The 19433-nt window shown below is 40.5% G+C and overlaps 1 protein-coding gene across 1 annotated transcript; it reads left to right on the plus strand.

Moving 5' to 3' along the window:
* The first annotated feature begins 4049 nt into the window (after positions 1-4049).
* On the plus strand, positions 4050-19433 carry LOC147303361 (major histocompatibility complex class I-related protein 1-like). Its single transcript, XM_086280876.1, has 7 exons — positions 4050-4318; positions 13058-13324; positions 13477-13755; positions 13878-14180; positions 14485-14583; positions 14702-14725; positions 15251-19433. The coding sequence occupies exons 1-7, from the start codon at positions 4273-4275 to the stop codon at positions 15298-15300; spliced, it is 1068 nt and encodes a 355-aa protein (XP_086137002.1). The 5' UTR covers positions 4050-4272; the 3' UTR covers positions 15301-19433.

The raw sequence follows: 19433 nt of genomic DNA on the forward strand, positions 1-19433 counted from the left end.
GAGAGGGTCCAGCTCTAGATCACAGGAATAGGAAAGGATTTGTGAATGTCTGTGTGTTTTAGGTTGGTTTAGCTATAGGCCTGAGTCTCTGTGTAATTGTGTAGAGGGAGAGGCACTGGGGGTCTGCCTGTCATAAAAGAAAATAGGAAGCCACAGTTGGGGGATGCTAGGACTGTATGGAACAGATAGGAAAGAGAGGAGCAGTCTGTTACCCTTGTCCCTGAATAAAGGCTCATAACTGTCACAACTTAGAAGTAGGTTTGCAGGAGACCCTCCCCATGCTTAGCTGTAAAAGTAAGACAATAAGAGGCCAGTGGCCCAGTGGAAACTGCCAAATGGAAGTAGAGTGGGGGTCTCAGTGTTTGTAACCTGATAATTATGGTCTGGAGGGGAGATGGACTTTTATGACAGGCAGGGAGTCACATATACAGAGACACACACCCAGTGTTTTAACTGTTACGACACACAACTCACGTGCACACACGCACAGGTATGTGCGCGCACACAAGCACTCACCTGCTCGCACATACATACACAAACACAGTGTTTTGGGTTTATAACACATCATGTGGGTTTACGATTGGGGGTCGCTTCTATAAAACTGCTTGTAACAGACAAAGAAGTTGAGATTTTTGCAGAGGGACTGCCGGGCCCTGTATATCTCCCCTTGTGGAAGGTGCATGAGTGTCTGAAGATGAATAAAGGTTTTGTGAAATAACTACTGAGTTCCGGTGTCGTCTCTGGAGGCCTGAGTAATAAAAAGAACTGGGGTGAAACAGAAAACGGAACACTTTTCATAGCAGATAACCTTAACAATATTCTGCAATAGAAAAAAAACGGAAGAAAACCATGAATCAGCATATAAACATTACCTGATGCTGCTGAAGTAAAGCAGGGCAATGTCACAGAGGTTTAATTAGAGATACAGCTAAGCATTTTGCAATTTCGCATGATTTTAAAAAGTTTACATTTCTTCAGTATTTAACAGCAGAAACGAGACTTCCTTGTCGGAAGTCAGTACATAACGGTAGACTTGTGGGTAATAAGCAAGCGAAAAATGCACTGAGAGAGAGAGAGAGAGCTGTGCATGAAGCCCTGACGGCATGTCGGGGCTTCATGCACAGCATGCCATCGGGTCAGAAAGGCGACATCTCTCTGATTCTGACTCTGTGCTTGTCCTGCTAGACCTCAGTTCCGCAGTTGGATACTGCTGACCATAATATTCTATTAGAGCAATTGCTTTGTATCATATCTATCTAATAGACTCCAATTTGTTCATGTAAATGGAGAGTCCTCTTCACACACTAAGGTGAACTATGGTGTTCTACAGGGTTCAGTGCTAGGACCAATTTACATTATACATGCTTCCCCTAGGCAGTATCATTAGAAGACATAGTGTACATTTTCACTGCTATGCAGATGACACCCAGCTCTATTAGTTATTGTCAGCCCTGAAATATGGTATCTAACCAGATTCTTACTCTGGATGGCCAGTAACACTGTGAGGAACCTTGGAGTCAAGATATGTCCTTCATCGCACATATTAAACAAATATCTAAGACTGCGTTCTTCCATTTGCGCAACATCTCTAAAATTAGAAATATCCTGTCTCACAGTGACGCTGAAAAACTAGTTCATGCATTTATTACTTCCAGGCTGGACTACTGCAATTCATTATTATCAGGATGTCCTAAAAACTCGCTGAAAAGCCTTCAGCTAATCCAAAATGCTGCAGCAAGAGTACTGACAGGGACTAGAAAGAGAGAGCATATTTCTCCTGTTTTGGCTTCCTGTTAAATCCAGAATTGAATTTAAAATCTTGCATACAAGGTCTTAAATAATCAGGCCCCATCTTATCTGAATGACCTTGTAGTACCATATCACCCTATTAGAGCACTTCGCTCTCACACTGCAGGCTTACTTGTTGTTCCTAGAGTATTTAAAAGTAGAATGGGAGGCAGAGCCTTCAGTTTTAAGGCATTGATTGATGGGCATATCATAAAAATCTTCCTAAAGCCCGTTGAAAGACTCCCATTAGGCCAATCTGTATTTTTGGGGGGTTGGTTCATTTTAAGTTATCTTGTATCCTACAATGTTAAACCAGATGCTCACTCTTGACATTAATTTTGGTGGTTCTCCAAGTATTCATGCCATATAATTATTTGGCCAGCTGTCTTTCTTGACACAACCCACAGCTATATGAACTGGGGATATTTCATATGTTACACAAACGTGTAAACTGCACCTCTACATATCCACTCATTAACATGCAGCGCAACAAATATCCATTTTAAATGATGAAAAATTTATTTTTTTTAATGTTCTAGAACATTATTGCTCATATTTAATTAACCATCATGTTAAAAGTGCTTATTCGTTAAAGTAAAATGAAAATGAAACACTGAGTAGATGAGATTGCTTTTAAACCCTACATGCATTGTGTATTATATGACTGTTTGTAATGAACTTAAATAAACAATTTACATTTTTAAGCAATAAATTGCATTAACGGCCTCTCTTGGCATTGGTTCCTGGACCCTCTGCTCCACCCTCCACCTGCAGCTAAGCCAATGCAACATACCACTGTGGTAGAAGGAATTAACTTAAACAATTTAAATAAAATAATACCATGATGATAAATCAGCAACATACTAGATTATGTAACACAGAAATTGGCAGACTGGATATGATGCAATTCTTTTAAAAAAAAGATCATAGTTGACTTCTCTGTAACTTTCTTGAAAACCTAGAGGGTAAACACAAATGCAGAGAGAGTTCTAACATTGACTCACTCGATTGGTGCAAGTTGCATTATTGCACAGCACAACAATCAGAAAATATGCCTGCAATGTTAATGCCTTATTATATTGTTTTCAGTAGGAAAAACCTTTCGTCACTGATCCAAGTGACTTCTTCAGTATCAGCTGACTGCCCAACCTTATAAACAGTACATCTGAATGAACAATGGGCTGTGAGGTTAGTTTCTTGATGATTAGTGTAGAGGATGGAAATCAGCCAGGACGACTCATGAAACGTGGGCCAACATCTTGTTGAATATAAGTGTGTAAATCCAAAAACGTGCAGCAGGTCAATTGATCACAGCCTGTAAATCTACATAAGGTCTTTATAGAAATTATTGTGAGTCATTATTCTTTTCCCCAACTGTTTTTAGGGACCTCTACCCCCCACTGAATCCCACTTTAACCGCTTCTCTACTTATTTTCCTGTTTAGAGGCAAACACACCCTCTACAATGTAGGCAACAGAAAACAGATTTTGTTTTCCTTCTTGGTCTCTGCTCATGTTCTACTTACGTGATTAACTTTTCACTGACATAAAGTTGGTATTTCCATCTACTAATATTATTTTATTATTACACTGATATAGCACAAAATCCAGCTAGCTTTGCATAAAATATGTGGTAGAAATATTCTTCAATGAGATACTTTTACTTTTTGGCAAGAGTCTGTACATTTTCACTTTCACTTGAATAAAGAAGTTTAATCTGTACTTCAGCTTTTCCTAGAGTATTTTTCAACGCCATTATCTGGACTTCTACTTAAGCACACAAATATCTGTACTTTTGCCACCTCTGGTCAAATTGTAGTGTTACAAGTCATTGGATCAGAGACATTAATCTTTGTCAGTTGTACCATGCAGTTTAATCATTCAGTGACTTCATCAGGACTGTCTTACAATGATTTCTGAATAAGCAAAGCCTAGTATTGAACAAAGGGAAATTAAGTCATAATTTCTAATTCCTCAGCTTTTCTCTTTGTTTGTTTCCTGTGGAGTTAACTGAAACCAGTGTTAACTAGATTATCTTGAACATGTTTCTGAGTAGTCCTCAGCAGATGATATAAGAAATACCACATTTAAAACAAATAATACCCTTAACCTATGACTCAAAAGTAAAAGTAATCTAAAAGCAGAAACATGATGAACAGGTTTTTAATTATAGGGGAATTTGACAGAGAGATGCTTCATGGGTGTGACTGAGAGGCAGTAAAAGCAACAACAAAGCAAACAGAAGCAGAAAGGTGTACTTCATGCCAAACTCTTAACCTGCTTTCTCACAAATGACACGGACAGCACGGAAAAGTCAATTTCCACACATTGGAGCTTTAACACTTTTGTAGTGAGGATCACAAGTCACAAGTAGTGAACAGATTAAGGAGGAAAATAAACACTGCAACACAAAACCAGGAAAAATCAACCTCAGCAAAAAGTTCTCGTCTATAAATTATATGCTTTTCCTCTTTGTGTATTCAGCATGAAGTTTTTGCTGTTGCTGCTTTTCTGTCACATTTCATCTTCAGGTAAGACCTTTTAAATATTTTACTTTTTTCTTTTGCATTAAAAGCAGTGTCCTGCAGTTTCCTATGGTTTATGATACCCTGAGTGTGGACACTTTATTAAGTACACTTTGACAATGATAGTTTGGACTGATTCAACACTATTCAAGAAAAGATCCATTATTGGATTGAGATCTGGTGATTTTGGAGGCCATTTGAGTTTAGTGAACTCATTGTCTTTTGTGTCCACATACTATTGCATTTGTTCTGCATTTACCAGAAGCACTAGAGGGCGCTAGTGAGTATGTTGTTGTTGCATGTTGTTGTATGAAGAAAAAATAATAAAAAAAGAGTTATCTCCGGTGATCCTCTGTTCCTACCTGTGTGTGTGTGTGTGTGTGTGTAATGCCTGCTGAACCAACACCACACAAGTGGTGACGAGTGGTGATGAAGTTATAGCTCTGCTCTCTTTGCAACCCCCGGGTGTTTTCCTGGATTGTCCGGGCAAACTGAAAATTCCATTTGCTGCATGAAAAAAGTTGTTCAATAACTACTTGCCTGCGATCGGGGCTAATGACTTTGCTATGGAAAGGAAGAAGGACCTGCTCATTCACTGTTTGGGAACGGAGGGACAACGAATCTACAGTGCCTTACCACTCGCTAAGAATGATTGCGAGGGATCCATAAAGGCTTTCTAAACATACTTTCATCCTAAAGTCAATGTTGTTCCCCAGAGATACCGCTTCAGGCAACGAGCCCAAGCTGTCAGTGAGTCTACAGATCACTACGTTGCAGCAATGCGTGAGCTTGTGATACGATCTAAGTTTGGAGCTAATGAGAATGAAATGTTGCGGGAGAAGACAAATAATGTTCGTATACGTGAAAGACTGCTAATGGAGGAGGATTTGATGGTTGTTAGAACTTTGGAAATTTCTAGGCGTTACAGTAACTATGTTATTATTGTGGTAACGAGCACGGTAACTAGTTATTATGCCAAAATCAGGAACACGTTAATCGTTACTGGGATTTAGATAGGGTCGTTATTCGTCACTTCGTGTGGTGGCTATCGCGGAGCTTCCACAGATTCAGTAACATTAGCAAGTGGTGGAGGCCAGCAGGTGGATGAGGGAAAGGGGAGGCAGGAGGAGGAGAGACCCAGGCCACACCCACCAGGCCTGAAGGCGCCTGTAAACCAGTGTACATACACAACTGCACCCATACACACATACACACACTCATATCTACAAGCATGGAAAAGAGCAGCAGCAACACCAAAAATACATACACTCAACAAAAATATAAACGCAACACCTTTGTTACTGCTCCCATTCCCCATGGGATGGACGTAGAGACCCAAAATTCATTCCAGATACACAATATAACCATCCCTCCCAAACAGTGGTCACAAATCAGTCCAAATGTGTGGTAGTGGGCACATCTGCTATATTGAGATAATCCATCCCACCTCACAGGTGTGCCACATCAGGATGCTGATCTGACATCATGAGTAGTGCACAGGTGTACCTCAGACTGCCCACAACAAAAGGCCACCCTGGAATGTGCAGTTTTGTCTCACAGCAAAATGCCACAGATGCCACAAGCAATGAGGGAGCGTGCAATTGGCATGCTGACAGCAGGAATGTCAACCAGATCTGTCGCCCGTGCATTGAATGTTCATTTCTCAACCATAAGCCGTCTCCACAGGCGTTTCAGAGAATATGGCAGCACATCCAACCGGCCTCACAACCGCAGACCTCGTGTAACCACACCAGCCCAGGACCTCCACATCCAGCAGGTTCACCTCCAAGATCGTCTGAGACCAGCCACCCAGACAGCTGCTGGAACAATTGGTTTGCACAACCAAACAATTTCTGCACAAACTGTCAGAAACCGTCTCAGGGACGCTCAACTGCATGCCCGTCGTCCTCATCGGGGTCTTGACCTGACTCCAGCTCGTCGCCGTAACAGACTTGTGTGGGCAAATGCTCACATTCGATGGCGTCTGGCACGTTGGAGAGGTGTGCGCTTCACAGATGAATCATGGTTCACATTGTTCAGGGCAGATGGCAGCTGAGAATGTCCCAGTTCTTGCATGGCCAGCATACTCACCGGACATGTCACCCATTGAGCATGTTCGGGATGTGCTTGACCGGCGTATACGACAGCGTGTACCAGTTCCCACGAATATCCAACAACCTCGCACAGCCATTGAAGTGGAGTGGACCAACATTCCACAGGCCACAATTGACAATCTGATAGACTCCATGCGACGATGTGTTGCACTGCATGAGGCAAATGGTGGTCACACCAGATACTGACCGGATCTGGGTCCCCAGACCCCCAATAGCGCAAAAAACTGCACATTCCAGGGTGGCCTTTTGTTGTGGGCAGTCTGAGGTACACCTGTGCACTACTCATGATGTCAGATCAGCATCCTGATGTGGCACACCTGTGAGGTGGGATGGATTATCTCAATATAGCAGATGTGCCCACTACCACACATTTGGACTGATTTGTGACCACTGTTTGGGAGGGATGGTTATATTGTGTATCTGGAATGAATTTTAGGTCTCTACGTCCATCCCATGGGGAATGGGAGCAGTAACAAAGGTGTTGCGTTTATATTTTTGTTGAGTGTATGATATCACCAGTCCATGACTGCCCAGGGATCCTGGGTCGCTCAGACCCAGGACCCTGACAGTAGTTTATTTTCGTTGTGCTGACTTTTTTGTACTGCGTACTAGCAAGCATGACGGAGCTTCTATACAGCTGGGTGGGTGCTATGTTACTGATGTTGAACTTTTTTTTGTTCATAAGGTTGATTATTAGAGTTGTCAACCGTCCGCTAAAAACCGGAATCGTCTCGTATTCAGAGAAAATATTATGCGTTTTGTATTGAGGTGAAAAGGAATGCAGTTTGCCCCATACTTCAGCTACAATGAAAAAGACACAAAGCTGGAGTTATTCTGTGTCTTTACGCTGCAGCTGCCTCTTCTCCTCTCATTCTCTCCCCCTCTCTCTCCTGATGCTACTTCAATCATGAAACTGATCAATGATCAGCTGATCGGCTTTTCTCTCTTGTTTGTTTATCTCCTACTTTGTGCCAGAAAGAAGAAACCAGCGGAAGTCGCGTTAAACAACAGCAGCACGTTTAAGCTTGGTCATCTGTTGTTAGAATTTATTTAATATTAATTTCTAGTATCAGCTGATGTTTGCTGGAGCCACAGGTGTAAAGCTGCTGGTCATGATATCGGTTTGGTTATCTGGTGAGAGGGAAACATGAAGATGAAACCAGGAGATGTCCTTACTGAATCATCAGAGCTGTGATGGAGAAACAGGTTTACCTTTTAGGTGACATGAATGAGTTGAAGGGAAGTTATGAACTGTTTCTGAGAGACAAATAACACCAGGATCCCTTTTCTAAGTAGCTGACAGCTGGTAACTGTGCAGGGGCGGGTCTAGCAAAGTTTTGCCAGGGGGGCCAGGTAGGGCATTAACAGGGAGAGGGGGGCACAAAGAAATACTTTTCTTTCTTATTCTCATTTAAAATGTCTAGCTTTTAAAAAATAATTATCTGAATCTTACAACAAACGACTGATAGATTGATGCATATATACCATCAAAACAGTGTACATCACTGTCACAACAGCGTTTGTTTTCATTCAAAGGCTTTATGATTTTCCTATAATGGAGGACCGGTCTCGAGTCAAAACGGCCAGAGCGATTTTTTGTCCCAGTCCAGCCATGTATGCAGCTCATCTGCAGTCTGGTGTTGCCTACATCTTCCTATTCGGAAGGCAGAATTTCCGAGTTCTGAGTACAATCGAAAGCACCACGACTGCAGTTTTCGTGTTGGACGTAAAAAGCGCACATGATGCTGTGACGTAGGCTAGAATCATGGGGGCGGTCAACGACGGTCCAGGCGTGGGATTTCTCTCGTGGAAATATGCACATTATTTTTTCCTTTCTATTGGTAGGTGGCACAGTGCACTTGTGGAAAGTAAGCAAGCTAGAAGACTGGCACTCTTGCTGGGTATCCAGTTACGGAAGCAACACATTAACAAGAGAATTTTGAGTAAAACCAAAGTTACTTTCCCTGGTAACTAGTTACTTTGAAAGTAATGAGTAACTTGAAGTAACTGAGTTACTTTTGATAGAAAGTAACAGTTGCATTCGGATGTGCAAAGGACTTTGTACATAAAGTGAAGGTACGACCTGAAGTGAAGCCAATACAGCAGAAACTTCGACGCTTACCCCTGTCAGTCCTTGATGCTGTTTCCCCAGAATTCAAGAACCTTGAGGAATATGGCATCATAGAGAAAATCGATGCATCTGTAATCACTAGAAGAAAGACTGGTGGCATACGCATGTGCGTTGATTTGAGAGAACCTAACAAAGCAGTGGTCGTTGACAGTAATCCCTTGCCACTGATTGAGGACATACTGTCTGAGCTGTGTGGGGCTGTCATGTTCTCCACCCTAGATCTTAAATCCACCTACCATCAGCTAAAACTACATGAAGACAGTAGAGGGCTCACTGCTTCCATTACACATGAAGTACCAGTAGTGCAGAGTTCCCTACGGGTTAGGTTCGGGGCCTGCAGTGTTCCAAAAGATGATGACACAAATTCTACGTGGCCAAAAAGGGGTGCAATGCTATCTTGATGATGTCATCGTATATGGAACTTCAGAAGCTGAAAATGAGGCCAACCTGCGTGCTGTGTTACACAGAATCAACAATGCAGGACTGAAACTCAATGTTGACAAATGTCAACTCTGTCAAACTACTCTGATCTTTCTGGGTCAAAAGATCGGTCCAAAAGGTCTGCTGCCAGATGATTCTCATGTCACTGCTATCCTGCATGCTCCGACCTCTACTGATCCTGCAACCCTGCAAACATTTCTTGGTTTGAGTGCATGGTACAGCAAGTTTGTGCCAAATTACGTGATTATTAACTACTCAGTAGTTAATTGTGCACAGCCCTGCTCTGGTGATGTTCAACCCCTCAACAGATGCCTCAGACTACGGCGTCGGTGCTGTTTTGACTCAACTTGACAGTAATGATGTAGAACTGACTGTCGCATTTGCATCTTGCAGCCTGTCTGATGCAGAGAGGAAATACTCAATCGTTGAGAAGGAAGTCCTGGCTTGCATCTGGGCTGCTAAAAAATGGCGCACATGGCTCTGGGAACAGATCACGAAGCGCTTACAACACTGCTGACTACTAAGGGCAATAACAGAGCTGGTCTAGGCATAGCCAGATGGTCAGCTCGCATGTTGGAGTTTGACTATGAAGTGGAATATAGAACTGGGTCATTGAACCATGTTGCTGACTGTCTATCTAGGCTCCCAATTCCCGAGACAGACATGGCATGTGCAGAGGATGTGGAGTCAGTTGCATCCATCCTCACTGATCTGAGTGCTGTGTCTGAGGATGACTTCCAGACTTGTGGTCATGAACGAGCGCATCGTCAGAGGTACACATCGATTGCTAGTGCCTGAGTCATTGCAGAAAAAACTCACTGATATAGGTCATGAAACTCACCAAGGCATTGTACGTACCAAACAACACCTGAGGGAATTGTACTGGTAGCCCAAAATGGATTGTCAGATAGAGACAATGATAAAGAACTGTGCAACATGCAGACAGAATGACAAGTCCACAGTCACCCATGATGCTCCACTTCAACCCATTCCTCTACCAGCTGCTGCTTGGGAAAAGGTGTCTGCGGACATCATAGGCCCTTTTGAAATTGCCCCTTCTGTCTGTAGATTTGCCATCACATTGTAGACTACTGTAGTAAGTGGCCTGAAGTAGCTTTTGCTTGCCGAGCTGATGCAGCTACTATCATTCAGTTCCTTTCTTTAGCTTTCTCTCGTGAAGTGAATCCTAAGACATTGATAAGTGACAATGGCTCTCAATTTCTCTCTGCTGAGTTTGTTGACTTTCTCAAAAGCAGAAGAATCCAACATCTGAGATCCTCAGTGTATTACCCAAGAGCTAATGGGGAAGTTGAGAGATTCAATAGATGCATTAATGACTGCCTACAGACTGCATTGATTCAAGGACAGCCCTGGAAATCGTTCCTGAGAACTTACCTAATGGACTACAGAGCAACCCCTCATTCAACAACTGGAGTTTCCCCTTCAGAACTGCTCCATGGAGCAGTTCTTGTCCTGGTGACAAGGTCAATCTTCCGCTGCCAATTTTTGTGAATCCATGTAATCTATTGCCTCAGTTTCCTGTTCTTAGCTGAAATGAGTGGCAGCAGGTGTGTCACATCTGCTTCAAGTTTTGATGTAATGTTTGTTCATGTATTGGTTTTAACAAGTTTTTCTTTGGGTTTCTGTTGTTTTTATCAGTTCAAAGCATTATGGCTGTTTTCCTTTGACCTCTGACATCAGCAACTTATTTTCACCCAGAGAAATGCCAGACACTTGATTTTTTTTTTTTCTTTGGACCATTCTTTGTAAACTCTAGAGACAGATTTGTGGAAAATTCCTAGTAGATCAGTAGTTATGAAATACTCAGACCAGTATGTCTTAGAGACTTCTCTCTTAGATCAACTTTCTTCCTCTTTCTTGGTAAGAATACTCGGTAAGAACTTCTGGAAGTTGTCTTGACCATGTCTACATGCCTAATTGCACTAATTTGCTGACTTCTGATGGGTTGATTAAATATTTGTCTTCCTGATGAAGTGGTTGGTCAGTGTATGTGTTTTATGTCTTATAAGAGAGTAACATTTCTTGTGCAGTAATTCAGTTTTTTGATTTTCTCATACTTCTTGCATTAATCATTATTTATATGAAAGAGTTTTAATATTTATTAGTAAAAAAGTTATGTAATAAATGTGGTTACATTCATGTGTTTTTCTTTTTTTAAGCATTATCTTAAGACTTAAGAGAAGTTGATTAAAAAAATCAATTAATACATAAATAAAAAAAATATGGAACATCCACAGGCGACATCCACACAGGTTTTAATTAAAGAATACATTTTCTATTTCATATTGTCTGAAATTTTATGTTTACGTATGCAAATGAATCATTATCTAAGTATGCATAAATGTGCATATTATAAAACTCAAGTTTTCGTTGTTTTCATGGCATCATCCATCCATCCATCCATCCATCTTCTACCACTTATCCGGGCCCGGTTCGAGGGTCAGCAGCTTAAGCAGAGAAGCCCAGACCTCTCTCTCCCCAGCCACCTCCTCCATCCTTTCAGGAGGAAGACCAAGGCATTCCCAGGCAGCCAAGAGATATAATCTCTCTAGCATGTCCTGAGTCTGACCCAGGGCCTTCTCCCTGTGGGACATGCCCAGAACACCTCACCCAGGAGACGCCCAAGAGGAGTCCTAGTCAGATTCCAAATCACCTCAACTGGTTCCTTTTAAAGTGGAGGAGCAGTGGATCTACTCTGAGCCCATCTACTCTGAGCCCATCCCAGATGGCTGACCCTCTCACCCTATCTCTAAGGGAGAGGCCAGCCACCCTTTGGAGAAAGCACATTTCTGCCGCTTGTATCCGTAATCTGTTCCTTTCAGTCATGACCCTAGGTGAGGGCAGGGAACAAGATCAAACCATAAATTGAGAGCTTCACTTTTCAGTTCTTTCATCACCACAACAGACTGGTACACTGTCCACATCACTGGTGCCACAGTACCAATCTATCAGTCAATCAGCTGCTCCCTTCTCTCCACACTGGTAAACAAGACCCCAAGATACTTAAAGTCCTCCACTTGGGGCAGAAACTGATCCCCAACACTGAACGGGCACTCCACCCTTTTCCGGCTGAGGACCATGGTATCAGATTTAGAAGTGCTGATTCTTATTCCTCCTGCTTCACACTAGGCTGCAAACTGCTCCAGTGCAAGCTGGACGCCATCACCCAATGAAGCTAACAGAACCACATCATCTACAACAAGCAGAGATGAGATTCTGAGACCACCCTAGTGATAGTGATCGTTTGATATATGAACCTGCAGCGGAGTTTAGGTCCAGACACGGCTAGTGACGTCAGACTGAACAACCGGACTATATTGAGCCGGTACCTCTCCACTTTACGCACTAACTCAGTCTCCTTTCCCACCACAGAGGTGACATTCCATGTCCCAGTTGCTAGTTTCATTACCTGGGCCCTTTTTCAGGTAGGGCCTGGCTGGGCCATAGACTAAGGCTCAGCCACCAGATCCTTTCCCTCGGGTACCTTCCCCAGGCTGGGCTCCAGGGCATGGTGAACAGTTCCTTCAACTTTTTGCTCATAGAGGGGTTGTCTTCACACTTTGGTGATGAATATTATAAAACACCTATTTAAAAACACACAAGAAAATTGTACAGTGGAACCCCGACTTACGAATATCCCATTTAACGAAAAATTCAAGTTACGAAGGCACTTAACGGCAATATTTCTGCCCGTGTTACAGCAAAATGCACGAAATCCGCTGGCTCTGATTGGCTGAGCCCAGAATGCCTTCCGAATCATGTGACAACCCCCTTGGCTTTCGTACTTGGGCTTCGCTGTTCCACTTCAACGACGTATTGTTGTTGCAGTTAGCAATTAGCCTATAGCCTAACGTTCACTCAAAAGGCGCGATGGGTGCTTCGACTTACAAAAGACCCTCGGGAACGAATTAATTTTGTAAGTCGGGGTTCCACTGTATTTACAATTAAAATGTATGACCTAAAATGGTACCATACAAGGCCTGCATTGACATAAGGACAGTTACATCAGTTGATCTTGATATTCTGTTTAACTTACAGTAAAGCACTCAATGACTCTTTTCTTCACTGCATCTTCTGGAGTCCCAAACTTCCCGGAGGTTGTGGCTGTTATGCTGAATAATGATGTAGAGGTCGGTTACTGTGACAGCAAACTCAAAACAGCTATACCCAAACAGGACTGGATGGAAACATTAAGAGATGAGGATCCAAACTACTGGAAGTGGTACACTGGGGAGTGTACAGTGCATCAGCAATTCTTTAAAGAAGAATTTCTGTTTATGAAGAAGCGCCTAAATCAAACTGGAGGTGTGTTTCTGTAAATATTTATTGGAATCAGTTTTAATGCTTAAACTGTGTTACTCACAAAAATATCACTGACAGTAGTTGTTGCAGTCTGTGAGTCAGTATGTCACTGTGGCAATCAGTTTGTCATTTACCACACTTTTTACTTTTCTCAGCTGTCCATATTTTGCAAAGATTCAGTCGTTGTGAATGGGATGAGGAGACTGAAGAAGTCAATGGTTTTCATCAGTATGGATATGATGGAGAAGACTTTCTAACATTTAACCTCGAGACACAAACATGGATTGCTACAAAACCACAGGCTGTCATTACAAAACATTTATGGGACAAAGACAAATTCAACAATGATTTTTGGAAGAAATTCTTAAAACAAGTTTGTGTTGACTGCCTTAAGATGCATATGAGCTATGGGAGGAGCTTTCTGCTGAGAAGAGGTAAATTAACATACCGTAAGATAGTTTTGTGGATTTTATTAAAATTTCTCTTAGCCTACATTAAAATAGTTATTACGCATATGCTTCCAGCTAGCAGTTATTTGATCAATTTTTTTCTTTAGAGCTTCCCTCAGTGTCTCTCCTCCAGAAGACTCCCTCCTCTTCAGTCAGCTGCCACGCCACAGGTTTCTTCCCTCACAGGGCCATGATGTTCTGGAGAAGGAATGGAGAAGAGATTCATGAAGGTGTGAATCATGGAGAAATCCTGCCAAACCATGATGGGACTTTCCAGATGAGTGTTGACTTGGACCTTTCAACAGTGACACCTGAGGAGTTCAGGAATTATGACTGTGTGTTTCTGCTATCTGGTGTTAACAAAGTCATCATCACCAAACTGGAAAAAGCCATGATCAGAACCAACTGGAGTAAGACTAGAATAATGTGTGATAGATGTGAGAAATACACATGCATGTACATATGCTCAAATTGCATTAAATTGCAAATACGTTTAGTTTCACCACTCTTTTCGACCTACCGCCTTTCTGTTTCTTGTATACAATTAACAACCTGAACCCCCCGATTTTCTTCCAATGCATATACCCTGCTGCAGAACAAATATCACAAGGAGTGGTATCTGAAAGTATCTGACCTGTTTTTTTTTATATCAGTAGTTAGTCCTAGTAAACCTTTTCTTGTTTTTGTTTTTTTTCGTTGTTTCGTTTTGAACAGAGAAGCCCTTTGATATGACTATTTCCATCATCTCTGCTGTGGCTCCTCTTGCTGCCACCCTCATAGTGGCTGCTGCTTTCATTTGCAAAAAGAAGAAAGGTAAGAGGGAAAAAAATCACCTAATCTCTTCTCATCTTCTCTACTTAAATTTGATGCTTAGAAAATTCATTATATCTGAGAAATGTAGTAAATAAGGAAAATATTTTCTTTCCTCTAGTTTCTGCTGAATCCTCTCTCTGTCGTGAGTAAAACCTATTCATGTTTTTAATATAATGAATAGCAGATTAAGAGTGAAAGATGCTTCTTCACGAATAAGCAAAATGTGATGGACACAACAGTCAGATAATCTGAAGCTTATTGAGTGATCTAAATATTGTGTTACAATGACGGATACCCATGATTTCAAATAATTAGGACAGTGTATGCATAAGTAATACATGTAAGCCAAACATTCAGACTTCAGAGTACATCAGAAATCTCCTGCCAATAATTCCAGCATATCACTGCTGTTTGATGCACCTCAGATGATCTTTGCTGTAAACTGACAGAGTTGGCGGTGAGCACAGATGCCCTACATACCTGCTGTGCATAAACAGTAAAATTCCACTTAAACGATCTTTATTTTGCCAATGAGTAAAGAAATACTAAGAGTAATGACAGACTTGACTAACAGTTAAGAGTTAAATGGCAATAAAAACAACATTATACCAGCTATTTATTAAAGAAAATTGTGTAGCATAAGTAAACAGTTTCTTTTTTCTTACAGCTCCTGACAACATCTCTGAACTCTCTGAGAAATTGAATCCAGAAGCCTGATAAACACTCTGCATACAGTAAATTACCTTAGGAGAGCAATAGGTCGGATTCTGATATAAACCATTTCATATATTGTGTTTAATAGCACCTGAAACAAAAGTTCTGTTTCTCTAATTACTCCTGAATGGCAGTCTCCAAAGAAACTCCACTATTCCTGCAAAAAAGACCTTGGAAAATTCTTGAATATTTGTCCACTGCGTTTAAGAGTTACTGTAAAGTCTGCACTTAAGTATATGAAGTTGGTAAATGTCTTACACAAAATATTTTATTATATATTAATATATATATTGAAATTTTGTGGTATCATGCGTACAAAACTGCCAGAAGTTAAAAAAACAGATTGTCTTAGTGTAATTAGCAGTGAGGATGGATAATTCCGTCTAGGAATTATGCTATGTTAAGTGATCAAGTGTTATGTGGTGATAAATGCCATCATTGGCTATATTCAGAGGTAGCTTTTTTTAAATCAGTGAATCAAATCGTTTTAGACACTGCTATAAAAATTAAGGAACAATTTAAAAATACATCAGATTTTAATAGGTGAAAAAATCTGACTGGATATCTATACTGACATAGACCGGGTAATGTGTTATTAAAGAAAGGACGCCAGCCAGCCTGGGAACATTGAGTTTAAATAGGCCATGTTACAATTAACTCCAGTAATCCCCAAACCACATGGTGTACACAAGATGTGCAGGGAGTCATCAAGCTGATAAAGGGGTCCATCAGGCTTGGTTAGCCTGTGGGACTAGTAGACCAGGCAGAATGAGGTCCAGGTGATAACAAAAGTAAATACCCCAGTGTTAGAGGCCATGGAAAAAACTTTAATCTGCTTTAAAGTGAATCTGGGAAAATGCCAGGCATCTTAGCAGGAACAACAGTGCTCTGCTCACACAGTGTGCAGTATGAGTAGGGCGCTGTAGACTTCACTTGACTATACAGTGACAGTGGAAGGAATACTTTGGGACCTTCTTAGTTCCTTAATCTCGGTAGTCCCCCACTTCCAGATTAGCTGGAAGTAGTGGTTGCGGAGAGGGAGGTCTGGGTTTCTTTGCTTAGGCTTCTCCCCCTGCAAGCAAGTCCCAGTAAAGTAGAAGAATATTCATAGCTGGATGGAATGTAAACTTAACTGATAATGAAAGATGATGGAGAAAAAATATAGCAGGTATCAAAGGATAGAATGTGTTGTGATGATAAACGGGGACTGATTGAAAACTGGCTTTATTTTCTAAAAGACAAAATGCAGCAGAAAAATCAGTGGATACACACAGCAGCAGGAGTCAATGCGACTCTGGCCCACAATATATAAAAAACATTACTTTGAAGTCAAACGTAATAGTGGGGTAAAACTGAGACAAATATGAAGCAAAATACACCAAAAAATAAACTACTGATAATCACTTATAATATTTAAATTCCCACTAAGATGGATCAATCACAAAACACTTACTTGTACAAAAGTACATTTTCCAGTGATTCTTGAGATAAGGGACAAAACATGTCCGCAGATAAAACCCAATTTTGTGGTTAAAAATATGCATACAACTGTTAACCCAACTGCCTAAAAGACAAACCAAGGCAATGTTTATACAACAACATTATGATTTTGCATTTTTTATACATATATATTTATTTTAAATGGTACAATACATTACCAGTACCTTAAAAATCCATTGTCCAGAAGCAGGTGTGATAATATTAAAATACAGAAAAAAAATGAAAAGTAATGTAAAATTAAACATCATGGCTCTCGTCACTAAGTATTTAAGTCAATACCTTATATAATATCAAAATATGACATTGAAAATTTATTTTTACATATTTTTTAAGTGATTAAAATCGTGTCCAGAGTTTTTGTCAACACCATCAGATTTTTTTTAAAAGTACAAAAAAATCAGGAATTATTGTGGGTAGCTTACACTCTGAGGACCCCTTTACCACTTCCTGTTTGATACACATGCCATGAGGTCACTGCTGTGATATTTTTTTGATTTTTATTTCATTTATGGCATACGTTTCTGATAAAACTCTGTGTCACAACCATAGTGCGTCAACACCAAAGTCGATGTAATCCAAGATTTTTTTTTTTTTTTGTAAAAAGAGTTTCCTTTAGGTAGATTATAAAAGCCATAAGCAAATGATGAAAAACAAGATGGCTTCTGTCAGAAAAACATGTGTTATGAGAGAAAGAAGGGTATTTTGTCAACACCATCAGATGTCAACACCATCAGGATTTTTGTCTGACGGTGTTGACCCTTTTTCTAATGGTGTTGACAAATGCCACAAAAGTGTGCTATTCACCATTTATATTAAGTTTTTTTTAACTAATATTTCAGATGTATTACTTCCTCTGTATTTTACTGATATTTCTGCTTTACAGATGTGTCAAATATTATAAAATTTGCCTTATCTTGAATCTCATTGTTTATGTATACATTATTAATCCTGTAGGAAAATGCTTAGTCCTCTGCATTTAACCCATTCACTCAGTGATGCAGTGGGCAGCTACCAATCCAGGACAGCCGCTGTTCGTTGGATTTGAACGCCCAACCACATCACTATGTACCAGCCAGCCCAACTTCAGTAACCCTACAGAAGTCACTACTGTTTAGTTTTCTGTCTTCATTTATGTTGGACGTGGTAGCAGAGCTGGTATATCATGTTTAGGTGGAAACAAGCAATCTAACTTCTAACTCTGTTAAATTTCATATATTCTGTTTTCATGGATGCCTGGATGTTACACCTGGTAGAGCAGCCACACTGATCATTTTATTAAAGATGAAAGAATTTAGACAGTTTGTAACTCTCAGTGATGCCGCAGAGTTCCTTTGACTTTGGGATCTGCAGTGGAGTTTGGACCTGGAAACGGCTAATGACATCAGACTTAATGGCCGGATAGCATTTCTATTGCTTAATGCATAATTGTGTTGTGAATATTCATCCTTAATCTGTAAAAAAGCATAAGGTTCAGAAAAATTATAGTAATTACAAAATGGTACATTTCAGGCTAGAATGGCAAAGGGGAACCTGTCAGTAGAGGAACGAAAGAGAAGGAACAGGGATGATCAAAAAAGAAGGAGAGAAAATTTAACAGCCAGCCTGAGTTGAAGAAAGAGTTTCTCATAAAGGAAAGGGAAAGATGGAGAAATAGAGTGAAAAAGAGAAAAATAAAGAACATCAGTGATCTGAAAGAAAGAGAAAAAAGGCAGAAGAGAAGGTTTTGGAAAAAAGCACAGAGAGTCAAAAGGAAAGAAAGTCCAGCAGGGTCTAAACACACAACCACAGAGAACTTTAGGAATCAAGGAGTAGTAGGCAGCTACTTGCTGGTGAACTATTAAGATGTAGAACTTAACATGTGCAAAAACAGAATTGTTATGATGTGTCTTGTGATATTACATAAGTTGTTCAGGCTTAATGGTCATTTTGAAAGAAATAATATCTTGTTTTCTATTAGTGTGTCACCACCGTCAGATTTGTGTCAGCACCGTCAGCACCTTGTCAACTCCATAATATGGAGTTCTTGTTTATTTTTCTCTTTTGGAGAACCATATATTTTCCTCCCTCATGATCTTCCAATAAAAATACGTAATTTTCTCAATAAATGTGTCATTTGCATGCTGCTTAATATGATTGTTTCTTATAGAGATTAAATACAAGCTTCTGAAAATATGTATGACTGTAACTCTAATAATAAAAAGGAATAATAATATAATAACAATCTTACTTTTAAACATGATATAATTCGTTTGAATACATATGACCCCGGGCTGATGGTGGAATTGAACTCAGGACCTTCTTGCTGTGCAGCAGCAGTGCTAACTACCATGCCAGCGTGCTGCCTGTATTTGCACATACTTAAAGGACAAAATGCAGCAGCGAACTCAGTGGACACACAGCAGCAGGTCTCTCTTCATCCTTGTTTTGCACAAGTAAAAAACACAAATTGGTGGTATAATTAATAAAAGGCAGTCTCGAATAATATTTTCCTCATTCAAAGTAATCAAAAAAAACTTAGGGGCCCTTTAGCCCTAAGAACTAATACTTAGGAATGTTGCAATTAGGATGATTTGAAGTTCTGTCTCCACATGCTAATTTAACTGAAATCAGCCATGTTCTTGCCAACCAAATTACGC

Source organism: Aulonocara sp. 'chitande type north' Nkhata Bay, linkage group LG22 (genome assembly GCF_057382095.1).
Source record: "Aulonocara sp. 'chitande type north' Nkhata Bay isolate Kocher_YH1m ecotype deep benthic linkage group LG22, A_spYH_male_GT1.1, whole genome shotgun sequence".
In the NCBI taxonomy this organism is placed as follows: domain Eukaryota; kingdom Metazoa; phylum Chordata; class Actinopteri; order Cichliformes; family Cichlidae; genus Aulonocara; species Aulonocara sp. 'chitande type north' Nkhata Bay.